This window comes from Cherax quadricarinatus, chromosome 48 (assembly GCF_038502225.1).
Source record: "Cherax quadricarinatus isolate ZL_2023a chromosome 48, ASM3850222v1, whole genome shotgun sequence".
In the NCBI taxonomy this organism is placed as follows: Eukaryota; Metazoa; Arthropoda; class Malacostraca; order Decapoda; family Parastacidae; genus Cherax; species Cherax quadricarinatus.
In genome coordinates, this window is record NC_091339.1 from 21,950,271 (window position 1) to 21,974,156 (window position 23,886).

At 39.2% G+C, this 23,886-nt stretch overlaps 1 protein-coding gene across 5 annotated transcripts in view; it reads right to left on the reverse strand.

Annotated features, from left to right (window-relative positions):
* The window catches only part of Sbf (SET domain binding factor), a 302,684-nt gene that overhangs the window by 52,439 nt on the left and 226,359 nt on the right, over positions 1 to 23,886 (reverse strand). For 4 of the 5 annotated variants that reach the window (XM_070094967.1, XM_070094968.1, XM_070094969.1 and 1 more), the window contains 4 exons: positions 19,240 to 19,425; positions 18,715 to 18,931; positions 16,806 to 16,939; positions 6,645 to 6,826 (listed from right to left, as the gene is read on the reverse strand). In XM_070094967.1, the coding sequence (XP_069951068.1) occupies positions 6,645 to 6,826; positions 16,806 to 16,939; positions 18,715 to 18,931; positions 19,240 to 19,425 (719 nt within the window). Of the gene's footprint in view, positions 1 to 6,644; positions 6,827 to 10,760; positions 11,409 to 16,805; positions 16,940 to 18,714; positions 18,932 to 19,239; positions 19,426 to 23,886 lie in introns of those variants that run through there. The other variant, XM_070094970.1, reaches the window with a different exon arrangement.

The following is a 23,886-nucleotide window of genomic DNA, read 5'->3' on the forward strand; positions in this document are numbered from 1 at the left end:
TAGGAGTCTGTGGAGACAAAGAACTTTCTCCGTGGAAGCAAAGAGGGGAATGTATGAGAGTATAGTTGTACCAACACTCCTGTATGGGTATGAAGCATGGGTGATGAATGTTGCAATGAGGAGAAGGTTGGAGACAGTGGAAATGCAATGTCTGAGGGCGATGTGTGGTGTGAATATAATGCAGAGAATTCATAGTTTGGAAATTAAGAGGTGTGGGATTACCAAAACTATTATCCAGAGGGCTGAGGAGGGGTTGTTGAGGTGGTTCAGACATGTAGAGAGAATGGAACAAAACAGAATGTGTTCGAGTGTGTATAAATCTGTAGTGGAGGGAAGGCGAGGTAGGGTCAGCCTAGGAAGGGTTGGAGAGAGGGGGTAAAGGAGGTTTTGTGTGCGAGGGGCTTGGACTTAAAGCAATCGTGCATGAGCATATTTGATAGGAGTGAATGGAGACAAATGGTTTTTAATACTTGATGTGCTGTTGGGGTGTGAGCAAAGTAACATTTATGAAGGGATTCAGGGAAACTGGCAGGCTGAACTTGAGTCCTGGAGATGGGACGTACAGTGTCTACACTCTGAAGGAGGGGTGTTAATGTTGCAGTTTTATAACTGTAGTGTAAAGCACTCCTCTGGCAAGACAGTGATGGAGTGAATGATGATGAGAGCTTTTCTTTTTCGAGCCACCCTGCCTTGGTGGGAATCAGCCGATGTATTAATAAAAAAAAAAAGATAGAACTAGGCATTAAAAAACACAATAAAAAGTAAAATACATACACAGTACATTCATTACTTACCTTAAAATATTTGTAGTCTTAATGTAGGGTGAAAGGTGAGTAGTACTTATTTGTAGGAAGTCAGGTGTAGGTAGCTTGCAGATGTAGGTACTATGTAGTCCACCTGGGCTACATACCTACACCTATTATCACTATTTATTATCACACTGGCCGATTCCCACCAAGGCAGGGTGGCCCGAAAAAGAAAAACTTTCACCATCATTCACTCCATCACTGTCTTGCCAGAAGGGTGCTTTACACTACAGTTTTTAAACTGCAACATTAACACCCCTCCTTCAGAGTGCAGGCACTGTACTTCCCATCTCCAGGACTCAAGTCCGGCCTGCCGGTTTCCCTGAACCCCTTCATAAATGTTACTTTGCTCACACTCCAACAGCACGTCAAGTATTAAAAACCATTTGTCTCCATTCACTCCTATCAAACACGCTCACGCATGCCTGCTGGAAGTCCAAGCCCCTCGCACACAAAACCTCCTTTACCCCCTCCCTCCAACCCTTCCTAGGCCGACCCCTACCCCGCCTTCCTTCCACTACAGACTGATACACTCTTGAAGTCATTCTGTTTCGCTCCATTCTCTCTACATGTCCGAACCACCTCAACACCCTTCCTCAGCCCTCTGGACAACAGTTTTGGTAATCCCGCACCTCCTCCTAACTTCCAAACTACGAATTCTCTGCATTATATTCACACCACACATTGCCCTCAGACATGACATCTCCACTGCCTCCAGCCTTCTCCTCGCTGCAACATTCATCACCCACGTTTCACACCCATATAAGAGCGTTGGTAAAACTATACTCTCATACATTCCCCTCTTTGCCTCCAAGGACAAAGTTCTTTGTCTCCACAGACTCCTAAGTGCACCACTCACTCTTTTTCCCTCATCAATTCTATGATTCACCTCATCTTTCATAGACCCATCCGCTGACACGTCCACTCCCAAATATCTGAATACGTTCACCTCCTCCATACTCTCTCCCTCCAATCTGATATTCAATCTTTCATCACCTAATCTTTTTGTTATCCTCATAACCTTACTCTTTCCTGTATTCACCTTTAATTTTCTTCTTTTGCACACCCTACCAAATTCATCCACCAATCTCTGCAACTTCTCTTCAGAATCTCCCAAGAGCACAGTGTCATCAGCAAAGAGCAGCTGTGACAACTCCCACTTTGTGTGTGATTCTTTATCTTTTAACTCCACGCCTCTTGCCAAGACCCTCGCATTTACTTCTCTTACAACCCCATCTATAAATATATTAAACAACCACGGTGACATCACACATCCTTGTCTAAGGCCTACTTTTACTGGGAAAAAACTTCCCTCTTTCCTACATACTCTAACTTGAGCCTCACTATCCTCGTAAAAACTCTTCACTGCTTTCAGTAACCTACCTCCTACACCATACACTTGCAACATCTGCCACATTGCCCCCCTATCCACCCTGTCATACGCCTTTTCCAAATCCATAAATGCCACAAAGACCTCTTTAGCCTTATCTAAATATTGTTCACTTATATGTTTCACTGTAAACACCTGGTCCACACACCCCCTACCTTTCCTAAAGCCTCCTTGTTCATCTGCTATCCTATTCTCCGTCTTACTCTTAATTCTTTCAATTATAACTCTACCATACACTTTACCAGGTACACTCAACAGACTTATCCCCCTATAATTTTTGCACTCTCTTTTATCCCCTTTGCCTTTATACAAAGGAACTATGCATGCTCTCTGCCAATCCCTAGGTACCTTACCCTCTTCCATACATTTATTAAATAATTGCACCAACCACTCCAAAACTATATCCCCACCTGCTTTTAACATTTCTATCTTTATCCCATCAATCCCGGCTGCCTTACCCCCTTTCATTTTACCTACTGCCTCACGAACTTCCCCCACACTCACAACTGGCTCTTCCTCACTCCTACAAGATGTTATTCCTCCTTGCCCTATACACGAAATCACAGCTTCCCTATCTTCATCAACATTTAACAATTCCTCAAAATATTCCTTCCATCTTCCCAATACCTCTAACTCTCCATTTAATAACTCTCCTCTCCTATTTTTAACTGACAAATCCATTTGTTCTCTAGGCTTTCTTAACTTGTTAATCTCACTCCAAAACTTTTTCTTATTTTCAACAAAATTTGTTGATAACATCTCACCCACTCTCTCATTTGCTCTCTTTTTACATTGCTTCACCACTCTCTTAACTTCTCTCTTTTTCTCCATATACTCTTCCCTCCTTGCATCACTTCTACTTTGTAAAAACTTCTCATATGCTAACTTTTTCTCCCTTACTACTCTCTTTACATCATCATTCCACCAATCGCTCCTCTTCCCTCCTGCACCCACTTTCCTGTAACCACAAACTTCTGCTGAACACTCTAACACTACATTTTTAAACCTACCCCATACCTCTTCGACCCCATTGCCTATGCTCTCATTAGCCCATCTATCCTCCAATAGCTGTTTATATCTTACCCTAACTGCCTCCTCTTTTAGTTTATAAACCTTCACCTCTCTCTTCCCTGATGCTTCTATTCTCCTTGTATCCCATCTACCTTTTACTCTCAGTGTAGCTACAACTAGAAAGTGATCTGATATATCTGTGGCCCCTCTATAAACATGTACATCCTGAAGTCTACTCAACAGTCTTTTATCTACCAATACATAATCCAACAAACTACTGTCATTTCGCCCTACATCATATCGTGTATACTTATTTATCCTCTTTTTCTTAAAATATGTATTACCTATAACTAAACCCCTTTCTATACAAAGTTCAATCAAAGGGCTCCCATTATCATTTACACCTGGCACCCCAAACTTACCTACCACACCCTCTCTAAAAGTTTCTCCTACTTTAGCATTCAAGTCCCCTACCACAATTACATATGAGCAGCCTAGGCGGATGCATCTGATATGGATGATTTCCGATCGGATGTATGAAACCCGGGGTAAAAATTTGCCTAAAAAAATTGGTCGAAATCCGAACTGTATGATATCTGGACCAGATGAAACCCAGGGGTCCACTGTATCACCTTGCTCACACTCCAACAGCACGTCAAATCCTAAAAACCATTTGTCTCTATTTGTCCCTATCTGACAAGCTCATGCATGCTTGCTGGAAGTCCAAGCCCCTTGCATACAAAACCTCCTTTACCCCCTCCCTCCAGCCTTTCCAGGGCCAATCTCTACCCCGCCCTCCCTCCACTACATATTTATACACTTTCAAAATCATTCTATTTTGTTCCATCCTCTCTACATGTCCAAATCACCTCAACAAACCCTCCTCAGACCTCTGGTAATCCCACACCTCCTCCTAATTTCCTAACTACAAATTCTCTGTATTATATTCACGCCACACACGCCTCCAGCTTTCTCACACCCATATAAGAGCGTTGGTATAACTATACTCTTTGCTTCCATGGACAAAGTTCGTCTCCACAGACTCCTCATAGTACCACTCACCTTTTTCCCCTCATCAATTCCATGATTCACCTCGTCTTTCATAGACCCATCTGCTGACACATCAACTCCTAAATATCTGAATACATTCACCTGCTCTATACTCTCTCCCTCCAATCTGATATCCAATCTTTTGTTACCTAATTTTTTTTATTCCCATCACCTTACTCTTTCCTATATTCACTTTTAATTTTCTTCTTTTACATACCCTACCAAACTCATTCACCAACCTCTGCAGTGCAGCTGTGAACAAATATTAGACCCACTGGTTGGACGTATATTAAATGAGCGAGTGATTTGTTTACTCTTGAATATTGGCAAAAATCTAACATTTCTGCTATTTTGAGCTCAATTTCAAGCTATTTTCACTTGACTCAATCAAAATTATCTCTATTTCTGTAATATATCTTCCATTCTATCAAATAAGACCAAGAAACTGAGAATATAGCCATAAAAACCACATGAAAATACATCATGAAGTTGCTGTTTAAAACCAAAAACAGTCTGTTTTTTTTCTCATTATGCACTGCATGCTGCAGGATTTATTTTATATGGTGCACACTTACTGCACAGACCCATTCTCTCATATCTAGACCCAAATTTACCCCCACAGTTTATCTCAGTGAGCTAAGCTCATGGTACAGTACTATGAGGCTGACAATGACCTTATGGGCTGACTACGGCATGGACAATGAAGGGGTTATATGTTCAAACCACTTCAATAACCCCTCTGGATAATACATTTAGTAACTCTGCACCTTCTAATTTCAAACTACAAATTCTCTGCATAATATTCACACCAAACATTGCCCTTAGACACTGCTTCCAGCTTCCTTCTCACTAATATTTAAAATCCCATGCTTACACTCGAAGAAGTGTGTTGGTACCACTATACTTTCATACATTATCCTTTTGGCCTCCATGGACAACGTTGTCTCCACATGTGCCTCAATGCACCACCCATCTTTTTTTCCTAGTCACTTCTATGGTTCACCTAATCTTTCATAGACCTGTCTGCCAACAAGTCCACCCCCAGATATCTGAACCCATTCACTTCCTCCATACTCCCTCCCAATCTAATACATCCTCTCTTCACTTAGCGACGTACTCGTTTACTGACGACTTGGACTTACGAAAGGTTTTCTGACCAGTATGCATACCTAAACAATTAGAGCTGATTTCCTCTATTCTTTTTATTACAATATACAGTACACTACTGTATAAACATTTAAAAATATACCAAAAATGTTATAAATGGTGCAAAGGTGACATTAAAACAATATCAAAGATGGGTGACACAAACCCACTACCATTATTGAATGCTCCTCACTTAGTGATGAATTTGTTTACCGATGTGGTCTTGGGAACAGAACTCAGTCATTAAGTGAGGAGAGGCTGTATACTGCCTTTCATTAACTAATTTTTTTGTTGTTACTCTCATCACCTTGCTCTTTCCTATGTTCACTTTTCATTTCTTCTTTTACATACCCTCCTAAATTCCTCTAGGCAACCTTTGCAACTTCTTTCAAAATATCACAAAAGCAGTGTGTCATCAGGAAAAAGCAACCATGACAATTCTCACTTTGCATTAGATTCTTTATGTTTTAATCCTACACCTCTCCCTAACACCCTAGCATTCTTTTCTTTTACAACCCACATATATGTTAAATAACATGGTGGTATTATAACACCCACTCACTATATTTCAAGTTATTCTGGATTACCTCCTAACCCAATCTAACTGGAAGAGAGAGGGGGAGGGAGGGGAAGAGAGATGAGGAAAATGAGGGGGGGGGGGTAGAGAGCAATATCAAATCAATCAATCAATCAAGTTTATTCTCTATAAGGATTACAATGCAGGGTTTACAGATTTTGGATATTGTGTGGTTTACATGTTTTAAAATACTAATTACAGAGGGGGCCACTAGGACACCTAGCATGACTAGGCATTTCGGGCTGACTTAGATTAATTCTAAACTTTAAATTATTACAGATTATGGTATTAAGGCTAAGTGACTACATTATAGTTTGTAAGTTTAGCAGTGTGAATGCATTAGTTTTTTCTTTGTATGTTCCGTCAGATCATCAATACAGCAGACTAAGTCTGTTATAGTGAATGTCTGTTAATGTCCAGTAGTCAATCAATTAAGTAGACTACTTCCGCTTAATTGAAACGTTCAATATAATGGAATTTTCAGTAAATCAAACCCTCCCTCTCCCCTATTAGTCCATTTTATGTGACTTTTAAATACTTTGTGTAATGTGGGTGGGGGTATTCGGGAACATAACCTGCCTACTAAGTTAGGGATTACTCTAACAATACATGAGGAAACCAATTCTACACCTAATACGTATACAAAAACCCCAGTCATACGAACCCACTCATGACTATCCTGCGTTGAGATGTAGTAGTTGTTCCATCTGCTGCCTCAGCCTCCTCCTCTTGTTGTCTGTCTAAGCTCCGAACTTCAGGGTCATACGATGGCCCATGACGTAGCTCCTCCCCAAGCAAATAACTCCACAATTGGAGAGCACTAACTTCTTTTACTGGTCGTAGCACCTTAAAAGTAAAATTATTCAATAATTATGAAATCTAAACTTTTGCTAATTAAATGCATTATTTTACTAAGAAAGTTTAAGTTTTACATGACCAAAAGCTTTCAGTGTAACACCATGTGCACTCATACTCTCGAGTTTCTATATTATATTATGGTTCCCAAAAGTATCTTTTAAGTTATCATTTCCCATTTTGAGATTTTTGTTCTCAGTTTTTTTGTCCACAAACAGCTTTACTCAAACTGAGGACATCAAACCTAATTGATCTATGCATGAAATCATTAGTTCAATTATGTGGCTTCAAGATATCTTGCCCTTCTGGCAAGCAGCATCTAGCTGGTGTTTCTAAAGCCATGTTTGGTTGTAGACACCAGCACATGGCACCTTTATTGAGTGCTAATGCATATTTATTAATGACTTCAAATTAATTATGATACAACTATTCATAAGGATATTACAGTACACCTTGTCCATGTAAAGGCATTAGGGAAGATTGATAAAATCCTAGTTCTAGACTTAATAAACTATAGAGCATAAAATCTGAGTTTTATACAATATAAACTATATGGTAAAGGCAACAAGCATCACTAATGTCATTTTTTACTTATTCCTCAATGATTTCCAGGTAAGTATGTACAGCAATATTTCTATTTAAAGCAAAATACATCACCCTGTCTATTTAACCCTTAACCCTTTCAGGGTCCAAGGCCCAAATCTGGAGTCACGCACCAGTGTCCAAGAATTTTCAAAAAAAAAATTTGTTATTTTTTCTTATGAAATCGTAGAGAATCTTTTTGTGAAGGTAATAAAACAAAAAGTACGAAATTTGGTGGAAAATTGACGAAATTATGCTCTCGTGAATTTTGATGTGTCAGCGACATTTACGAATCGGCGATTTTGCCGACTTTGACTCCCATTTTAGGCCAATTACATTATTCCAATCAACCAAATTCTTAGCTATTTTACTAGTATTACTTCTATTCTATCGATTGAGCACAAGAAATCGCCAAGTCAACTGTTTCAACTACAAAATAAAGTGATCGGAAATTGTTAATTTGGCCAATTTAACACAAAGTTCAAAATATTCCAATTTCAAAATAGGGTCCAGAATAAACAATGTAGGCATTCCTGGCACTAAACTAACGTTTCCTCTGTTCATTAGTTATGTTTTGAGGCTTTACAAATAAATTCCATTTTGATTTTTTATTCACATAATGAATTTTTATTCACACCAAAAAATAGAAGATTTACTGTTATGCAATACTGTAATAATTGTATAAATATCATCACCATATTTGCGAATGTATATTAGACCCACCAGCTGACGTGTATTAGACGTGTGAGGTCGTTTGTTTACTCTTGAATATCGGCAAAAATTTAACATTTCCGCTATTTTGAGCTCAGTTTCAAGCCATTTCCAGTGCTAAAACCAATCAAAATCATCTCTATTTCTGTAATATGTCTTCCATTCTATCAAATGAGACCAAGAAATCGCAAATACAACTATAAAAAACATACGAAAAAACACTGCAAAGTTGCTGTTTTAATCGAAAAATCATGATTTAAGTTTTTTTCTCTCATTATACACAGTGTGCTGCAGGATCTGTTTTATGTGGTGCACACATACCACATAGATGTATTCTCTCATATCTAGGCCCAAATGTACCACTCACAGTTTATCAGAGTGAGCTGAGCTCATGGCGTAGATCTACGGTTTGGACCCTGAACGTAAAGCCGTAGATCTACGGGACGGACCCTGAAAGGGTTAAATGGTCCAAACGTATATATACGTTTTTTCAACATCTGAAAGTATGTAAAAAAATGTAGATCTTCTTTTTTGTTTTACACGTGAAAACGTGTAAAAAACTTTTATCTACATTTTTTTTTGTTACATTTGAAAATATGATAAAAAAAAGTAGATCTACTTTTGTAGCACTACGAATATGAACGTCGATTTGTTTGGACCGTTTAAGGGTTAATGTTGCTTGGTAAGAAAAAATGTTCAGGGAAGTTAAGAAAATACCAGTGTTATACAGTGTGTTACCATTGTGTGTTGCGTGGGTGACAAATTCCTACACCTCCACAAAATGCAAGTGCACAGGCAATTGAGATATGTCATGAAGTGTTGTAGTTGGTAAAATTTGGGAAAGTGAAAGTACTAGACTCCTCACAGAATGCCAGTATGGATTCAAGAATGGAAGGTCATGCCTTAATAACCTTTTAACCTTTAAACTGTCCAAAAGTAGATTTACGTTCACTTGCGTGGCGCTCCGAAAATTTTGAAAAATAAAAAAATCTTTTTTTCTTTTTAAATGAAGAGCACATTTTTCTACATATTATAGGATTAAAAAAAAAATTAGGGTCAGTACTTACCGAGATATAAGACCGTGAAGTTGGCTCTAGATGCTCACCTGTCGGCAACATCGACTCCTGCTGCTTGCAGAAGTGTTGCCAATATACCTTTTCTTGTTTTTATTTTAATTTATACATTTTTTATGTTCTGATAATTACAATTTATAATAGTTCTTGTAATTTCATAGCCAATCTTTGTTCTGACACTAATATTAGGTATTGAAATAGTGCTCAAATAGTCATAACACATTGACAGGTAAACATTTACACCTGCCTGGGTTATTTACTATTGTCTAGAAATATATAATAAGTATTTATAGGTCCCAGCAATGTTTTAGATACCCTGGCATATACCTTGAAGCATGTTGTTATGAAAGGCATCCCTGTACTGTTGACAGTCCAGTGACATTTGATAAATGCCCACTGCTCCAGCTAACCCTCGCTATAATAGAGTTATCACAGCTACACACAAACATGTCTTGTCTCTGTCTATTTATCTATCTGCCTGTTTGTCTGTATCTATCTATCTCTGTCTGTCTGTCTCTGCTTATCTTTCTTTCTGTCTGCCTGGAGTATAGGATATCAAACTCCTTGAAGAATCGTGTTATGACATCTGTTATCAGCTCGGTGACATTTGATAAATGGGTGCTCAGGGGAACCCTGACTATTTTTCACTGATACACACAAACATGTTTGTCTGTCTGTCTGTCTATATCTATCTATCTTTGCCTGGAATTTTTGGATTATCCTAGGTAATTTACATTATGTATAATAACTGTACTTATGTGTACATGTGAGACAGAGATATAGACAGAGAGACAGCCCAGCAAGCCAGCAGGCCAGCCTGCCAAATACAAAAGAACATAAGAAAGAAGGAACACTGCAGTAGGCCTACTGGCCCATGCAAGGCAGGTACATGTCACCCCCCCTCCCTGGCTTAGACCAATGACCTGCCTAGTCAGGTCACATCAATTGAAGGAAGGAACATGACATTAGACCTAGTAGCACAAGCTAGTCAGGTCCAACTCACACCCACCCACACACACTCATTCATTTATTTATCTAACCTATTTTTACTTTCCTCTTAAAATGGGAGTGTTAATGCAACATGGCACCAGTGAAGCCCTGGTGTTTGCCATGCTATTTGCTCTAACTGGCACTCAATTGAACTGGTGCTCCCACAAGGTACTAAGTGCTCCCAGATTTTTTTTAATAGTGCACACACTGAGTGCACAGACCCATTCTTTCATGTCTAGGCAATTCAAGCCTATTGTTTATCTGGAGTTTCTGGAGAGAGTTCCGGGGGTCAACGCCCCCGCGGCCCGGTCTATGACCAGGCCTCCTTAGGTCAGTGTCCCAGGATGCGACCCACACCAGTCGACTAACACCCAGGTACCCATTTTACTGATGGGGAACATAGACAACAGGTGGAAGGAAACACGTCCAATGTTTCTACTCTGGCTGGGAATCGAACCCAGGCCCTCACCGTGTGAAGCGAGAGCGTTAACCACCAGGCCACCAGAGCCAAATTTCAAGGAATAAAAAATAAAACATTGATCTATGTTTGGAGCGCTATGCGTGCAAACGTAGATCTATGTTTGGACAGTTTAAGGGTTACAAGACATATGATAGATTAACATGAGGCCAGACAGGAAAAAAGGATGGGTAGATTGCAGATAATTTTTTTTAACACACTGGCTGTCTTTCATTGAAGTAGGGTGACCAGAAAAAGAAGAAATACTTTCATCATTTTTTTTTTTTACATTAAGAATTTATACAGAAGGGGTTACTAATATCTATACTATAGAAAAGGTTTGAAAAAAGTGCTTCATATATGTTTGCTTAAGTAACTGGAAAAGCAGGAAGGAGTAGAAGGAAAGGTATTAACATAGCGATGAGAATATATGAATAAAAAGTCATGAAAAGGACAAGGATCAGTGATTGGTCTTAAACTACAGTGGATCCTCGGTTATCGGCCGTTCCTGTTATCGGCCAACTCAGTGATCGGCCGGTTTTTTGGCTCCCGGTGATCGGCCGCTATTTCGGTGATCAGCCATTTCGGATGTGTCTGTCTGCTGGCTGGGGCCACTTGCGTGTCAGTTTGGCTGTGTCTCTCGGTGTGTGAGGAAGCTTCTGCTCATACATCCAAACAGTTCACTTGTTTTCCATTGTTTTTTGTGGGGTTTCTTGCAGTGCAACTGTGAAATAAGTAGCCATGGCTCCAAAGAATGTTTCTAGTAAAGTGAGAAACACCATTGAATTTAACCCTTAAACTGTCCAAACGCAGGGAGTGTAGCAAGCATTCCAGAAGCCAGCATTAGTCTTCAATAAAGGTATGTAATACTGATTTAACTGTTAATTTTTTGGGGGGAATATTTTTGTCTGGAACAGATTTTTTTTTTTCAACTGACAAATCCATTTGTTCCCTAGGCTTTCTTAACTTGTTTAACCCTTTGACTGTTTTCGACGTATAAATACGTCTTACGAGCCAATGTTTCTGACATATATATACTCAATAATTCTAGCGGCTTCAAATCAAGCAGGAGAAAGCTGGTAGGCCCACATGTGAGAGAATGGGTCTGTGTGATCAGTGTGCACCACATAAAAAGATCCTGCAGCACACATTGCGTAATGAGAAAAAAAAACTGATCGTTTTTTTGGAATAAAACGCCGACTTTGAGGTGTATTTTCGTATAGTATTTATCGTTGTATTCGCGTTTTCATGGTCTTAGGTGATAAAATGGAAAACATATTACAGAAATAGAGATGATTTTCATTACTTTGATGATGAAAACGACCTTGAAACTGAGCTCAAATTAGCAGAAATGTTCGATTTTTACCAATGTTCAGGAGTAAACAAATCACACCACACGTCCAATACACGTCACCTGGGGAGTCTAATATTCTTTCACTAGTGCACTGATATTATTTATACCATTTTTACAATAATGAAGTAGTCTGCATAACAGTAAATTTTGTATTTTTTTGTATGAATAAAAAATCAAAATAGAAAGCAATAATAATATAAGAGGGGCCTAGAGATGTGACTAATGAACAGAGGATATGCTATTTTAGTGCCAAGAATGTCTACCTTGTTTATTCTGGACCCTATTTTGAAATTGGCATCTTTTTTAATTTGCGTGAAATTGGCCAAATTGCCAATTTCTGACCACTATATTGGGTAGTTCAAATTGGTAAATGGGCGGTGTCTTGTACTCAGCTGATAGATAAAATGGAGTTCTAAAGAAATAGCTATGAGTTTGGTCAACTGGAACAACGAAATTGGCTGAAAACAGGCCTCAAAGTCGGCGAAATCGCCGATACACATATGTCGCCGATTCCGCTAACTTCGCGGGAGCGTAATTCCGTGAATTTTCGACCAAATTTCAAACTTTTGGTGTCATTACCATCGGGAAAAGATTCTCTATCATTTCATAAGAATTTTTTTTTTTTTTTTAATATTTGGCGACATAGAATGACAGTTTCAGAAAGGGGCCTGAAACAGTCAAAGGGTTAACTCACTCCAAAATTTTTTCTTATTTTCATTAAAATTTCCTGACAGTACCTCTCCCACTCTACCATCCGCTCTCCTTTTGCACTCTCTCACCACTCTCTTCACCTTTCTTTTACTCTCCATATACTCTGCTCTTCTTATAACACTTCTACTTTGTAAATACCACTCATAAGCTACCTTTTTCTCTTTTATCATACCCTTTACTTCATCATTCCACCAATCACTCCTCTTTCCTCCTGCACCCACCCTCCTATAACCACAAACTTCTGCCCCACATTCTAATACTGCATTTTTAAAACTATTCCAACCCTCTTCAACCCCCCCACTCCTCATACTTGCACCAGCCCACCTTTCTGCCAATACATGTAGTTGCTTATATTTCACCCGAACTTCCTCCCTTAGTTTATACACTTTCACCTCCCTCTTACTTGTTGTTGCCATATTCCTCTTATCCCATCTACCTCTTACTCTAACTGTAGCTACAACTAGATAATGATCCGATATATCAGTTGCCCCTCTATAAACGTGTACATCCTGGAGCCTACCCATCAACATTTTATCCACCAATACATAATATTTCAGTTTTAGGCCTAGCTTCTGGAATGGATTACGGCTGATAACTGGGGGTCCACTGTATTTCTCATATAAATAAAATAACTGAGTTACAGAGTGAACGCCTGCTATATATATCTGTGTTTGTAAATGATATGACCCTCATACAAATGAGTACAGAATCTGAAAAGAATGGGTAGATAAATGGTTATTGGAATTCAACCCAAACAAAAGCAAAATTATAAAGCTGGGAGATCAAAAAAAAAAATTATATGTGGGGCTAAGGTCACAGAAACTGTTGAGACCTTAGAATAATCATTACCCCAACCCTGTTCTCTGAAGCACATACAAAAATAGGGATGCTACATGAACAAAGGAGGGAGATGGTTGGAAATTTCACATGTGCATTTGCACATGCATGCACACAATTAGATTTTTTTTAAAAAGTGTTTATGAAGAGACCTAGGTAGTAGGTTGGTAGACAGCAACCGCCCATTGAGGTACTACCGTCCTGCCAAGCGAGTGTAAAACGTAAGCCTGTAATTGTTTTACATGATGGTGTCCATTTTTCTGTCTCATAAACATGCAAGGTTTCAGGTACGTCTTGCTACTTCTACTTACAAATAGGTCACACTACACATATATATACACACCCCTCTGGGTTTTCTGCTATTTTCTTTCTAGTTCTTGTTCTTGTTTATTTCCTCTTATCTCCATGGGGAAGTGGAACAGAATTCTTCCTCTGTAAGCCATGCGTGTTTTAAGAAGCGACTAAAATGCCGGGAGCAAGGGGCTAGCAACCCCTTCTCCTGTATATGTTACTAAATTTGAAAAGAGAAACTTTTGTTTTTCTTTTTGGGCCACCCTGCCTCGGTGGGATACAGCCGGTTTGTTGAAAGAAAGAAAGTTTATGAAGAGAGCTCTATTAAAATGCTGTAAAAGAAAAAATAATTTACCAGCTTTGTTTTCACAGTTATACTCTACTTATATTAAAGTCTCTACAAATCTTTAAGGCCATACAGCACCTGCAGAATCAGAAACAATTAGGATATCTTCAAATAATTATTTTTATTATCAAAAAGCACTAAACCTACTAGGGTCATATAGTGCTGCATGGCAGGAATTGGTACAGGATCAAAGGATAAGCCAGGGTGGGCTTGGAAGGGCTGCGAGAAGTGCTAAAGGAAGGATTATCAAAGTTTGTTTAATAAATCAGTTGCTGTCAAAAAGTTGAAGAGGGAGTCTGTGTCAAAGGTGGGACCATCATCAAGGAGGCGGTGACAACGTCAGAGGAAAATTCTGCGAGCTCGATGACAGACAGGACAGTCCAACAGAATATGGGAAATTGAAACTGGAACCAGACAATTATCATAAAGTGGAACAGGGTACCTCTCCATGAGATACCCATAAGTTAGACGAGTGCGTCCGATGAGAAAATGAGAGAGCATTGTCTTCCAACCTTGGTATCGATGACAAGGAGGCCAGAAACCCAAGCTTGGTTTGACAGAATGTAATTTATTATGAGTTGTATAAGACCAATTTTCAAATGAGCCATAGGAATATTAGGAAACTTTCTTCAATTTGTATGAGGGGTAAAGAAGTGGAATGGGATGAGAAATGACACTAGTAGGAGATTCCATAGAAGAATTTGATAACAGATGTGACAGGGTTCAATCATGTAAGTCAGTTGAGAGTTAAAAGGCATAACCAACAGCTGGAAGTCCCTGTAACCTGCAAACTCTTAACAAGTAATTACATATACCAATTAAAATTTTGTATGCAATTAAGACTGCAGAAACATATATCTTTTTCTTTTTTTTAACAAGTCGGCCGTCTCCCACCGAGGCAGGGTGACCCAAAAAAGAAAGAAAATCCCCAAAAAGAAAATAATTTCATCATCATTCAACACTTTCACCTCACTCACACAATCACTGTTTTTGCAGAGGTGTTCAGAAAACAACAGTTTAGAAGCATATACGTATAAAGATACACAACATATCCCTCCAAACTGCTAATATCCCGAACCCCTCCTTTCGAGTGCAGGCATTGTACTTCCTATTTCCAGGACTCAAGTCCGGCTATATAAAAATAACCGGTTTCCCTGAATCCCTTCACTAAATATTACCCTGCTCACACTCCAACAGATCGTCAGGTCCCAAATACCATTCGTCTCCATTCACTCCTATCGAACATGCTCATGCATGCCTGCTGGAAGTCCAAGCCCCTCGCCCACAAAACCTCCCTTACCCTTCCTTCCAACCTTTTCAAGGGCAACCCCTACCCTGTCTTCCTTCCCCTACAGATTTATATGCTCTCCATGTCATTCTACTTTGATCCATTCTCTCTAAATGACTAAACCACCTCAACAACCCCTCTTCAGCCCTCTAATACTTTCATTAACTCCACACCTTCTCCTAATTTCCACATTCTGAATTTTCTGCATAATATTTACACCACACATTGCCCTTAGACAGGACATCTCCACTGCCTCCAACCGCCTCCTCGCTGCTGCATTCATAACCCAAGCTTCACACCCATATAAGAGTGTTGGTACTACTATACTTTCATACATTCCCTTCTTTAGAATCTCCCATAAGCACAGTATCATCAGCAAAAAGCAACTGTGTCAATTCCCATTTTGTATTTAACTCCCCATAATTTAATCCCACCCCTCTCCCGAACACCCTAGCATTTACTTCTTTTACAACCCCATCTATAAATATATTAAACAACCATGGTGACATTACACATCCCTGTCTAAGACCTACTTTTACTGGGAAGTAGTGTCCCTCTCTTCTACACACCCTAACCTGAGCCTCACTATCCTCATAAAAACTCTTAACAGCATTTAGTAACTTACCACCTATTCCATATACTTGCAACATCTGCCACATTGCTTCCCTATCCACTCTATCATATGCCTTTTCTAAATCCATAAATGTAATAAAAACTTCCCTACCTTTATCTAAATACTGTTCACATATATGCTTCAATGTAAACACTTGATCTACACATCCCCTACCCACTCTGAAACCTCCTTGCTCATCTGCAATCCTACATTGTCCTACCTCTAATTCTTTCAATTATAACCCTACCGTACACTTTTCCTGGTATACTCAGTAAATTTATTCCTCTATAATTTTTACTATCTCTTTTGTCCCCCTTCCCTTTATATAAAGGGACTATACATGCTCTCTGCCAATCCCTAGGTACATTCCCCTCTTCCATACATTTATTAAACAAAAATACCAACAACTCCAACACTATCTCCCCCTGCTTTTAACAGTTCTGTCATGATCCCGTCAGTTCCAGCTGCTTTACCCCCTTTCATTCTACGTAATGCCTCACGCACCTCCCCCACACTCACATCCTGTTCTTCTTCACTTCTAAAAGATGGTATACCTCCCTGGCCAGTGCATGAAATTACCGTTCCCTTTCTTCGTCGACATTTAAAATTTTCTCAAAATATTCTTGCCATCTACCCAAAACCTCCATCTCCCCATCTACTAACTCCCCAACTCTGTTTTTAACTGACAAATCCATTCGTTCTCTAGGATGTACATACCACTGAGTCACTTATTCTATCACCCATGTACAGGAAGTTGTGGAAGACTGTGGAGCGTCCACTGAGCTTCTCTATGTAGTCAAACACAGATTGTCCCAGGTGACCTGATGAGCCAGGAGATCCTAAGCGCCCTCCTGAAAATCAAGTAAGTGTGACATTTCTTATTGCAAATGTGTAACTCACCTAACAATATAAAGAAATTGCAGCTGATATAAGGTATAGGGCAACTTTCAAGAGATGTAAATCCATTTTTTAAGAATCAATATATTGCAGCAGCATTTATATTTACTAATGATAACCATATGAAAGCCGAAATGCTCATTTAACCCTTTCAATGTGGCAACCCCTGAAACAGTGCTGACAGTGTCGTGACTGATAAAAAAAAATAAGTTTATCTCTTAAATGGTAGAGAATCTTTCTTGGAGGTAATGACACCAAAATTGCAAAACTTAATGGAAAACTTAAGGAATTTTGCAAGCACAAAGTTTGCAGTCTGGCTGCAGTGTACATATCGGCAATTTCACAGACTGAGTCTTATCTGAACCTAACTCTAATGTTCAAGTTGACCCAGTTTCTAGCTATTTCCCTAGTATGCCTTCAGTCCTATTGACTGAACACAAGAAAACTATAGTGTGCACAGAAGTTGGCAGTTTGGCCCTACTGTTCTATTGATTGAATACAAGAAACCTATAATGTGCACAGAAGTTGGCAATTTGGCCAATTTTACACAAAAAACAAATTTCAAATTTAAAGAGTTGATAATAAACACTGTAGACTTTCCAGCCACTAAAGCAGCCTTTTCCCTGTTTACTAATCATGTTCCTAGGCCTTTCCAATATTACACTTGCCTTCCATTTTGAATCCATCATCACAAAAAAAATATTGAAGTTTTACACTATATGGTCTTGGTTTAAAGCATCTCAATAATTGAAGCAGACCTAGTAAAATGAACTGCTATTTACTGCCTTATTAATCTTAAGTTAATTTTAAGTTTGCCCGAAATGCTCTGCATACAAAGAAGCTATTGGCATGTACACCCAACTATTATATTCCTTTGTACAACCATGTATCATGTCAAAATAAAAATTATTATTATTATTATATAAGAAACTGGGGAACCCTACCCTTCCTCAGGAAAGTCGTCAAAATATTAACATTTCCACTATTCTGAGTCCTATTTCAAGCTACTTCCAGCCTGGACCTAACCAAAATTCTCTACTTCAGTAGCATGTCCATAAAAGCCATCCTAGAAAACACTTCAAATTCAGTATTTTAAACCAACTACAAGTTCAGAGGTTTGCTTTTCCCATCATGCACTGCATGGGGCAGGATCTTTTTTTTATACTGTACACACTCGCTGCACAAACTCATTATTTCATATCCAAGCCAGAATCTGCCACTCACAGCATATTTAAGGGAAATGGGCTCAAGACGTTGATCTAGGTAAGCGACATTGGCGTCAGTGATCTATGCAAGAACAGTGAGAGGATTAATATGTTTTTTCCTATTTTCTAGCTTGTTAATACACACATACAGTACACAGTAATCAAGTCTTTAAACACACTGACCATTTCCCACCAAGGCAGCTTGACCCATAGGAAAACCACATTTACCATCATTTATTATAAAATTTAGGACAGGAGGACTGCTTTTGTAATAATTATGTTAAATGTGAACCACTTATAGTTAAGATCTGATTACATTACTTTATGATAATAAGCCTTGAGTGGACTGCTTTCCTATTGTGGTTAACTCAAATTTCATTTTTCAATAGCTTAAACTTCTTCCAAATACTCATGTAATGAGTATTGACCATTTTTACAATAAATATTCGTGGAATTTTACTTGAATTACTATGGCTGACATTTTTTTAGCATTAAGGTTATGACAAAAGGGGTCAGTTAAGTACCTCCTGGATATATATCATCATCTTGTGTTGCTTCCAGACCTTTATGGTGCCGAGACAGGGAGCCTCTTTTGTCTTCTTCCACCATGATTCCCAACTCTGCTCTCTCCAATTCTGAATCGCTCAGGAAAGTGCGGAAACGTGCAGAAACATAGTGGTAGGCCAGGAAGCAGAGATAGTACTCATTGAACTCAAACGACAGTGGAAATTGGCGTTGAATCTGTAAAGTTATTTTATTTGGAAATTAATAACAAATAAAGGTACCTCATGAACATGACTGGCATATTTTCCCCCTTTTGGTATACAGTGTATGCATGTTTTTTTTTTTTTTTTTTTTTGTACATTTAGCTCCCGTTTTCTCTTTTATTAATGGTAACATTGTGCAGGAAAAGAGTTTCATGATCATATTTATCACAGCATTGTAATGAATGATGACAGCACTACAAGTAGTGGATTATTACAAAGAGCAACAATGTTACAAAAACATCATTAATTTTTTCAAAAGTAAAATCAATAGTGATGACATACTTGGTGAACAGCATCAAGAAATTGTAGAAAGATGGGAGCAAAGCCACTTGCTTGAGATCCCTGGAGGATATTTGACCGGTGGTTGAACCTGTGACCAAATGCAAGCCATTCTTTTTCCACCAAAACTCGAAACCCCTCAATAGTTCGGTAATATGGGTCAAGGCACAGCTGGGCTATGCTAGTTACCTGTATATGATAATAAGGGTTTAATGCATTATATACTGTACTGTCTTTTATTAGATACATTTGTCATAAACATGTAAATTAAACCTCTTAAGGACATTTAAAACATTGCAAAAACCTGGATTATAACAATTACCTTCCTCCCCTATCACACACTAGACATGACTACAGCTAGCCCTCCACTTTCACGAGTTCCACTTTCGTGAACTTCGAACATTCGTGAATGCCTAGTGTTTTGTTTGTTCATTATCTGTTATTAAACCATAACATGTACAGTGTATATACAATATTTTACGATGTTTTCATGTGTTTTATGATTGTTCGTGGTTCAATAGGTTGAGGAAGCAGTATTGTTAGGCTAAGTAAATGCTATTATTATATTTCCTTACAATATATTTTCTTCTCTTTTTTACTAAAAAAGAGAAGAAAAAAACTTTATAAAACTGGGATGCTTGAATGTGTGTAGATGTAGTGCGGATGACAAGAAACAGATGATTGCTGATGTTATGAATGAAAAGAAGTTGGATGCCCTGGCCCTAAGCGAAACAAAGCTGAAGGGGGTAGGGGAGTTTCGGTGGGGGGAAATAAATGGGATTAAATCTGGAGTATCTGAGAGAGTTAGAGTAAAGGAAGGGGTAGCAGTAACCTTGAAGGATCAGTTATGGAAGGAGAAAAGAGAATATGAATGTGTAAATTCAAGAATTATGTGGATTAAAGTAAAGGTTGGATGCGAAAAGTGGGTCATAATAAGCTTGTATGCACCTGGAGAAGACAGGAATGTAGAGGAGAGAGATTGATTTTGGGAGATGTTAAGTGAATGTATAGGAGCCTTTGAACCAAGTGAGAGAGTAATTATGGTAGGGGATCTGAATGCTAATGTAGGAGAAACTTTTAGAGAGGGTGTGGTAGGTAAGTTTGGGGTGCCAGGTGTAAATAAAAATGGGAGCCCTTTGATTGAACTTTGTATAGAAAGGGGTTTAGTTATAGGTAATACATATTTTAAGAAAAAGAGGATAAATAAGTATACAAGATATGATGTAGGGCGAAATGAAAGTAGTTTGTTGGATTATGTATTGGTAGATAAAAGACTGTTGAGTAGACTTCAGGATGTACATGTTTATAGAGGGGCCACAGATATATCAGATCACTTTCTAGTTGTAGCTACACTGAGAGTAAAAGGTAGATGGGATACAAGGAGAATAGAAGCATCAGGGAAGAGAGAGGTGAAGCTTTATAAACTAAAAGAGGAGGCAGTTAGAGTAAGATATAAACAGCTATTGGAGGATAGATGGGCTAATGAAAGCATAGGAAATGGGGTCGAAGAGGTATGAGGTAGGTTTAAAAATGTAGTATTAGTGTTCAGCAGAAGTTTGTGGTTATAGGAAAGTGGGTGCGGGAGGGAAGAGGAGCGATTGGTGGAATGATGATGTAAAGAGAGTAGTAAGGGAGAAAAAGTTAGCATATGAGAAGTTTTTACAAAGTAGAAGTGATGCAAGGAGGGAAGAGTATATGGAGAAAAAGAGAGAGGTTAAGAGAGTGGTGAAGCAATGTAAAAAGAGAGCAAATGAGAGAGTGGGTGAGATGTTATCAACAAATTTTGTTGAAAATAAGAAAAAGTTTTGGAGTGAGATTAACAAGTTAAGGAAGCCTAGAGAACAAATAGATTTGTCAGTTAAAAATAGGAGAGGAGAGTTATTAAATGGAGAGTTAGAGGTATTGGGAAGATGGAGGGAATATTTTGAGGAATTGTTAAATGTTGATGAAGATAGGGAAGCTGTGATTTCGTGTATAGGGCAAGGAGGAATAACATCTTGTAGGAGTGAGGAAGAGCCAGTTGAGAGTGTGGGGGAAGTTCGTTAGGCAGTAGGTAAAATGAAAGGGGGTAAGGCAGCCGGGATTGATGGGATAAAGATAGAAATGTTAAAAGCAGGTGGGAATATAGTTTTGGAGTGGTTGGTTCAATTATTTAATGAATGTATGGAAGAGGGTAAGGTACCTAGGGATTGGCAGAGAGCATGTATAGTTCCTTTGTATAAAGGCAAAGGGGACAAAAGAGAGTGCAAAAATTATAGGGGGATAAGTCTGTTGAGTATACCTGGTAAAGTGTATGGTAGAGTTATTATTGAAAGAATTAAGAGTAAGATGGAGAATAGGATAACAGATGAACAAGGAGGCTTTAGGAAAGGTAGGGGGCGTGTGGACCAGGTGTTTACAGTGAAACATATAAGTGAACAGTATTTAGATAAGGCTAAAGAGGTTTTTGTGGCATTTATGGATTTGTTAAAGGCATATGACAGGGTGGATAGGGGGGCAATGTGGCAGATGTTGCAGGTGTATGGTGTAGGAGGTAGGTTACTGAAAGCAGTGAAGAGTTTTTACGAGGATAGTGAGGCTCAAGTTAGAGTATGTAGGAAAGAGGGAAATTATTTCCCAGTAAAAGTAGGCCTTAGACAAGGATGTGTGATGTCACCATGGTTGTTTAATATATTTATAGATGGGGTTGTAAGAGAAGTAAATGCGAGGGTCTTGGCAAGAGGTGTGGAGTTAAAAGATAAAGAATCACACAAAGTGGGAGTTGTCACAGTTGCTCTTTGCTGATGACACTGTGCTCTTGGAAGATTCTGAAGAGAAGTTGCAGAGATTGGTGGATGAATTTGGTAGGGTGTGCAAAAGACGAAAATTAAAAGTGAATACAGGAAAGAGTAAGGTTATGAGGATAACAAAAAGATTAGGTGATGAAAGATTGGATATCAGATTGGAGGGAGAGAGTATGGAGGAGGTGAATGTACAGTGGACCCCCGCATACCGCACGCATCGCATACCGTACAATCCGCATAAAGCTCGCTTTTTTCGCAAAAATTTTGCCTCGCATACCACCCAAAAACCCGCTCACCGCCCTTCGTCCGAGACGCTTCCAATGTGCGGCCTGAGCCACGCTCACATGTTCCGCCGGTGGCATTGTTTACCAGCCAGCCTCCGCGGTAACATCCAAGCATACAATCGGAACATTTCGTATTATTACAGTGTTTTTGGTGATTTTTTCTGGAAAATAAGTGACCATGGGCCCCAAGAAAGCTTCTAGTGCCAACCCTACAGCAATAAGGGTGAGAATTACTATAGAGATGAAGAAAAAGATCATTGATAAGTATGAAAGTGGAGTGCGTGTCTCCGAGCTGGCCAGGTTGTATAATAAACCCCAATCAACCATCGCTACTATTGGTGGTACAGCTGCTGCTGTACCACCGTCAGCTGCTGCTGCACTGTCAGCTGCTGCTGCTGTTGTACCACCGTCAGCTGCTGCTGCTGCTGAAGCATCGTCTGTTGCTGCTGTAGCATCGTCTGTTGCTGCTGTACCACCGTCAGCTGCTGCTGTAGCACCGTTGTTGGTGTGGCTTATTGAGAATACCAAGAAACAATTAACCCCAGAGGATTTGCCACCCAGGATAACCCAAAAAAGTCAGTGTCATCGAAGACTGTCTAACTTATTTCCATTGGGGTCCTTAATCTTGTCTCCCAGGATGCAACCCACACCAGTCGACTAACACCCAGGTGAACAGGGAAAAATGCCTGGAACTAGTGCTCATATTGGTGAATTTAAAGCCAGCAAAGGTTGGTTTGAGAGATTTAAGAATCGTAGTGGCATACACAGTGTGATAAGGCCTGTTCTGGAAGAAAATGCCAAACAGGACCTACAGTACTCAGGAGGAAAAGGCACTCCCAGGACACAGTGTCTCATCAGTCATTGCTGCATCTTCAATAAAGGTAAGTGTCATTTATTCTTCATTTAGTAGAGTAGTACATGCACAATATATATTGTGCATGTACTACTCTACTATTGTGCATGTATCCTTCTCTTTGTGTGTAGGAAAATGTATATTTCATGTGGTAAAATTTTTTTTTCATACTTTTGGGTGTCTTGCACGGATTAATTTGATTTCCATTATTTCTTATGGGGAAAATTCATTCGCATACCGAACATTTCGCATAACAATCAGCCCTCTTGCACGGATTAAGGTCGCTATGCGGGGGTCCACTGTATTCAGATATTTGGGAGTGGACGTGTCAGCGGATGGGTCTATGAAAGATGAGGTGAATCATAGAACTGATGAGGGGAAAAGGGTGAGTGGTGCACTTAGGAGTCTGTGGAGACAAAGAACTTTGTCCTTGGAGGCAAAGAGGGGAATGTACGAGAGTACAGTGGATCCCCGGTTAACGATATTTTTTCATTCCAGAAGTATGTTCAGGTGCCAGTACTGACTGAATTTGTTCCCATAAGGAATATTGTGAAGTAGATTAGTCCATTTCAGACCCCCAAACATACACGTACAAATGCACTTACATAAATACACTTACATAATTGGTCGCATTTGGAGGTGATCGTTATGCGGGGGTCCACTGTATAGTTTTACCAACGCTCTTATATGGGTGTGAAGCATGGGTGATGAATGTTGCAGCGAGGAGAAG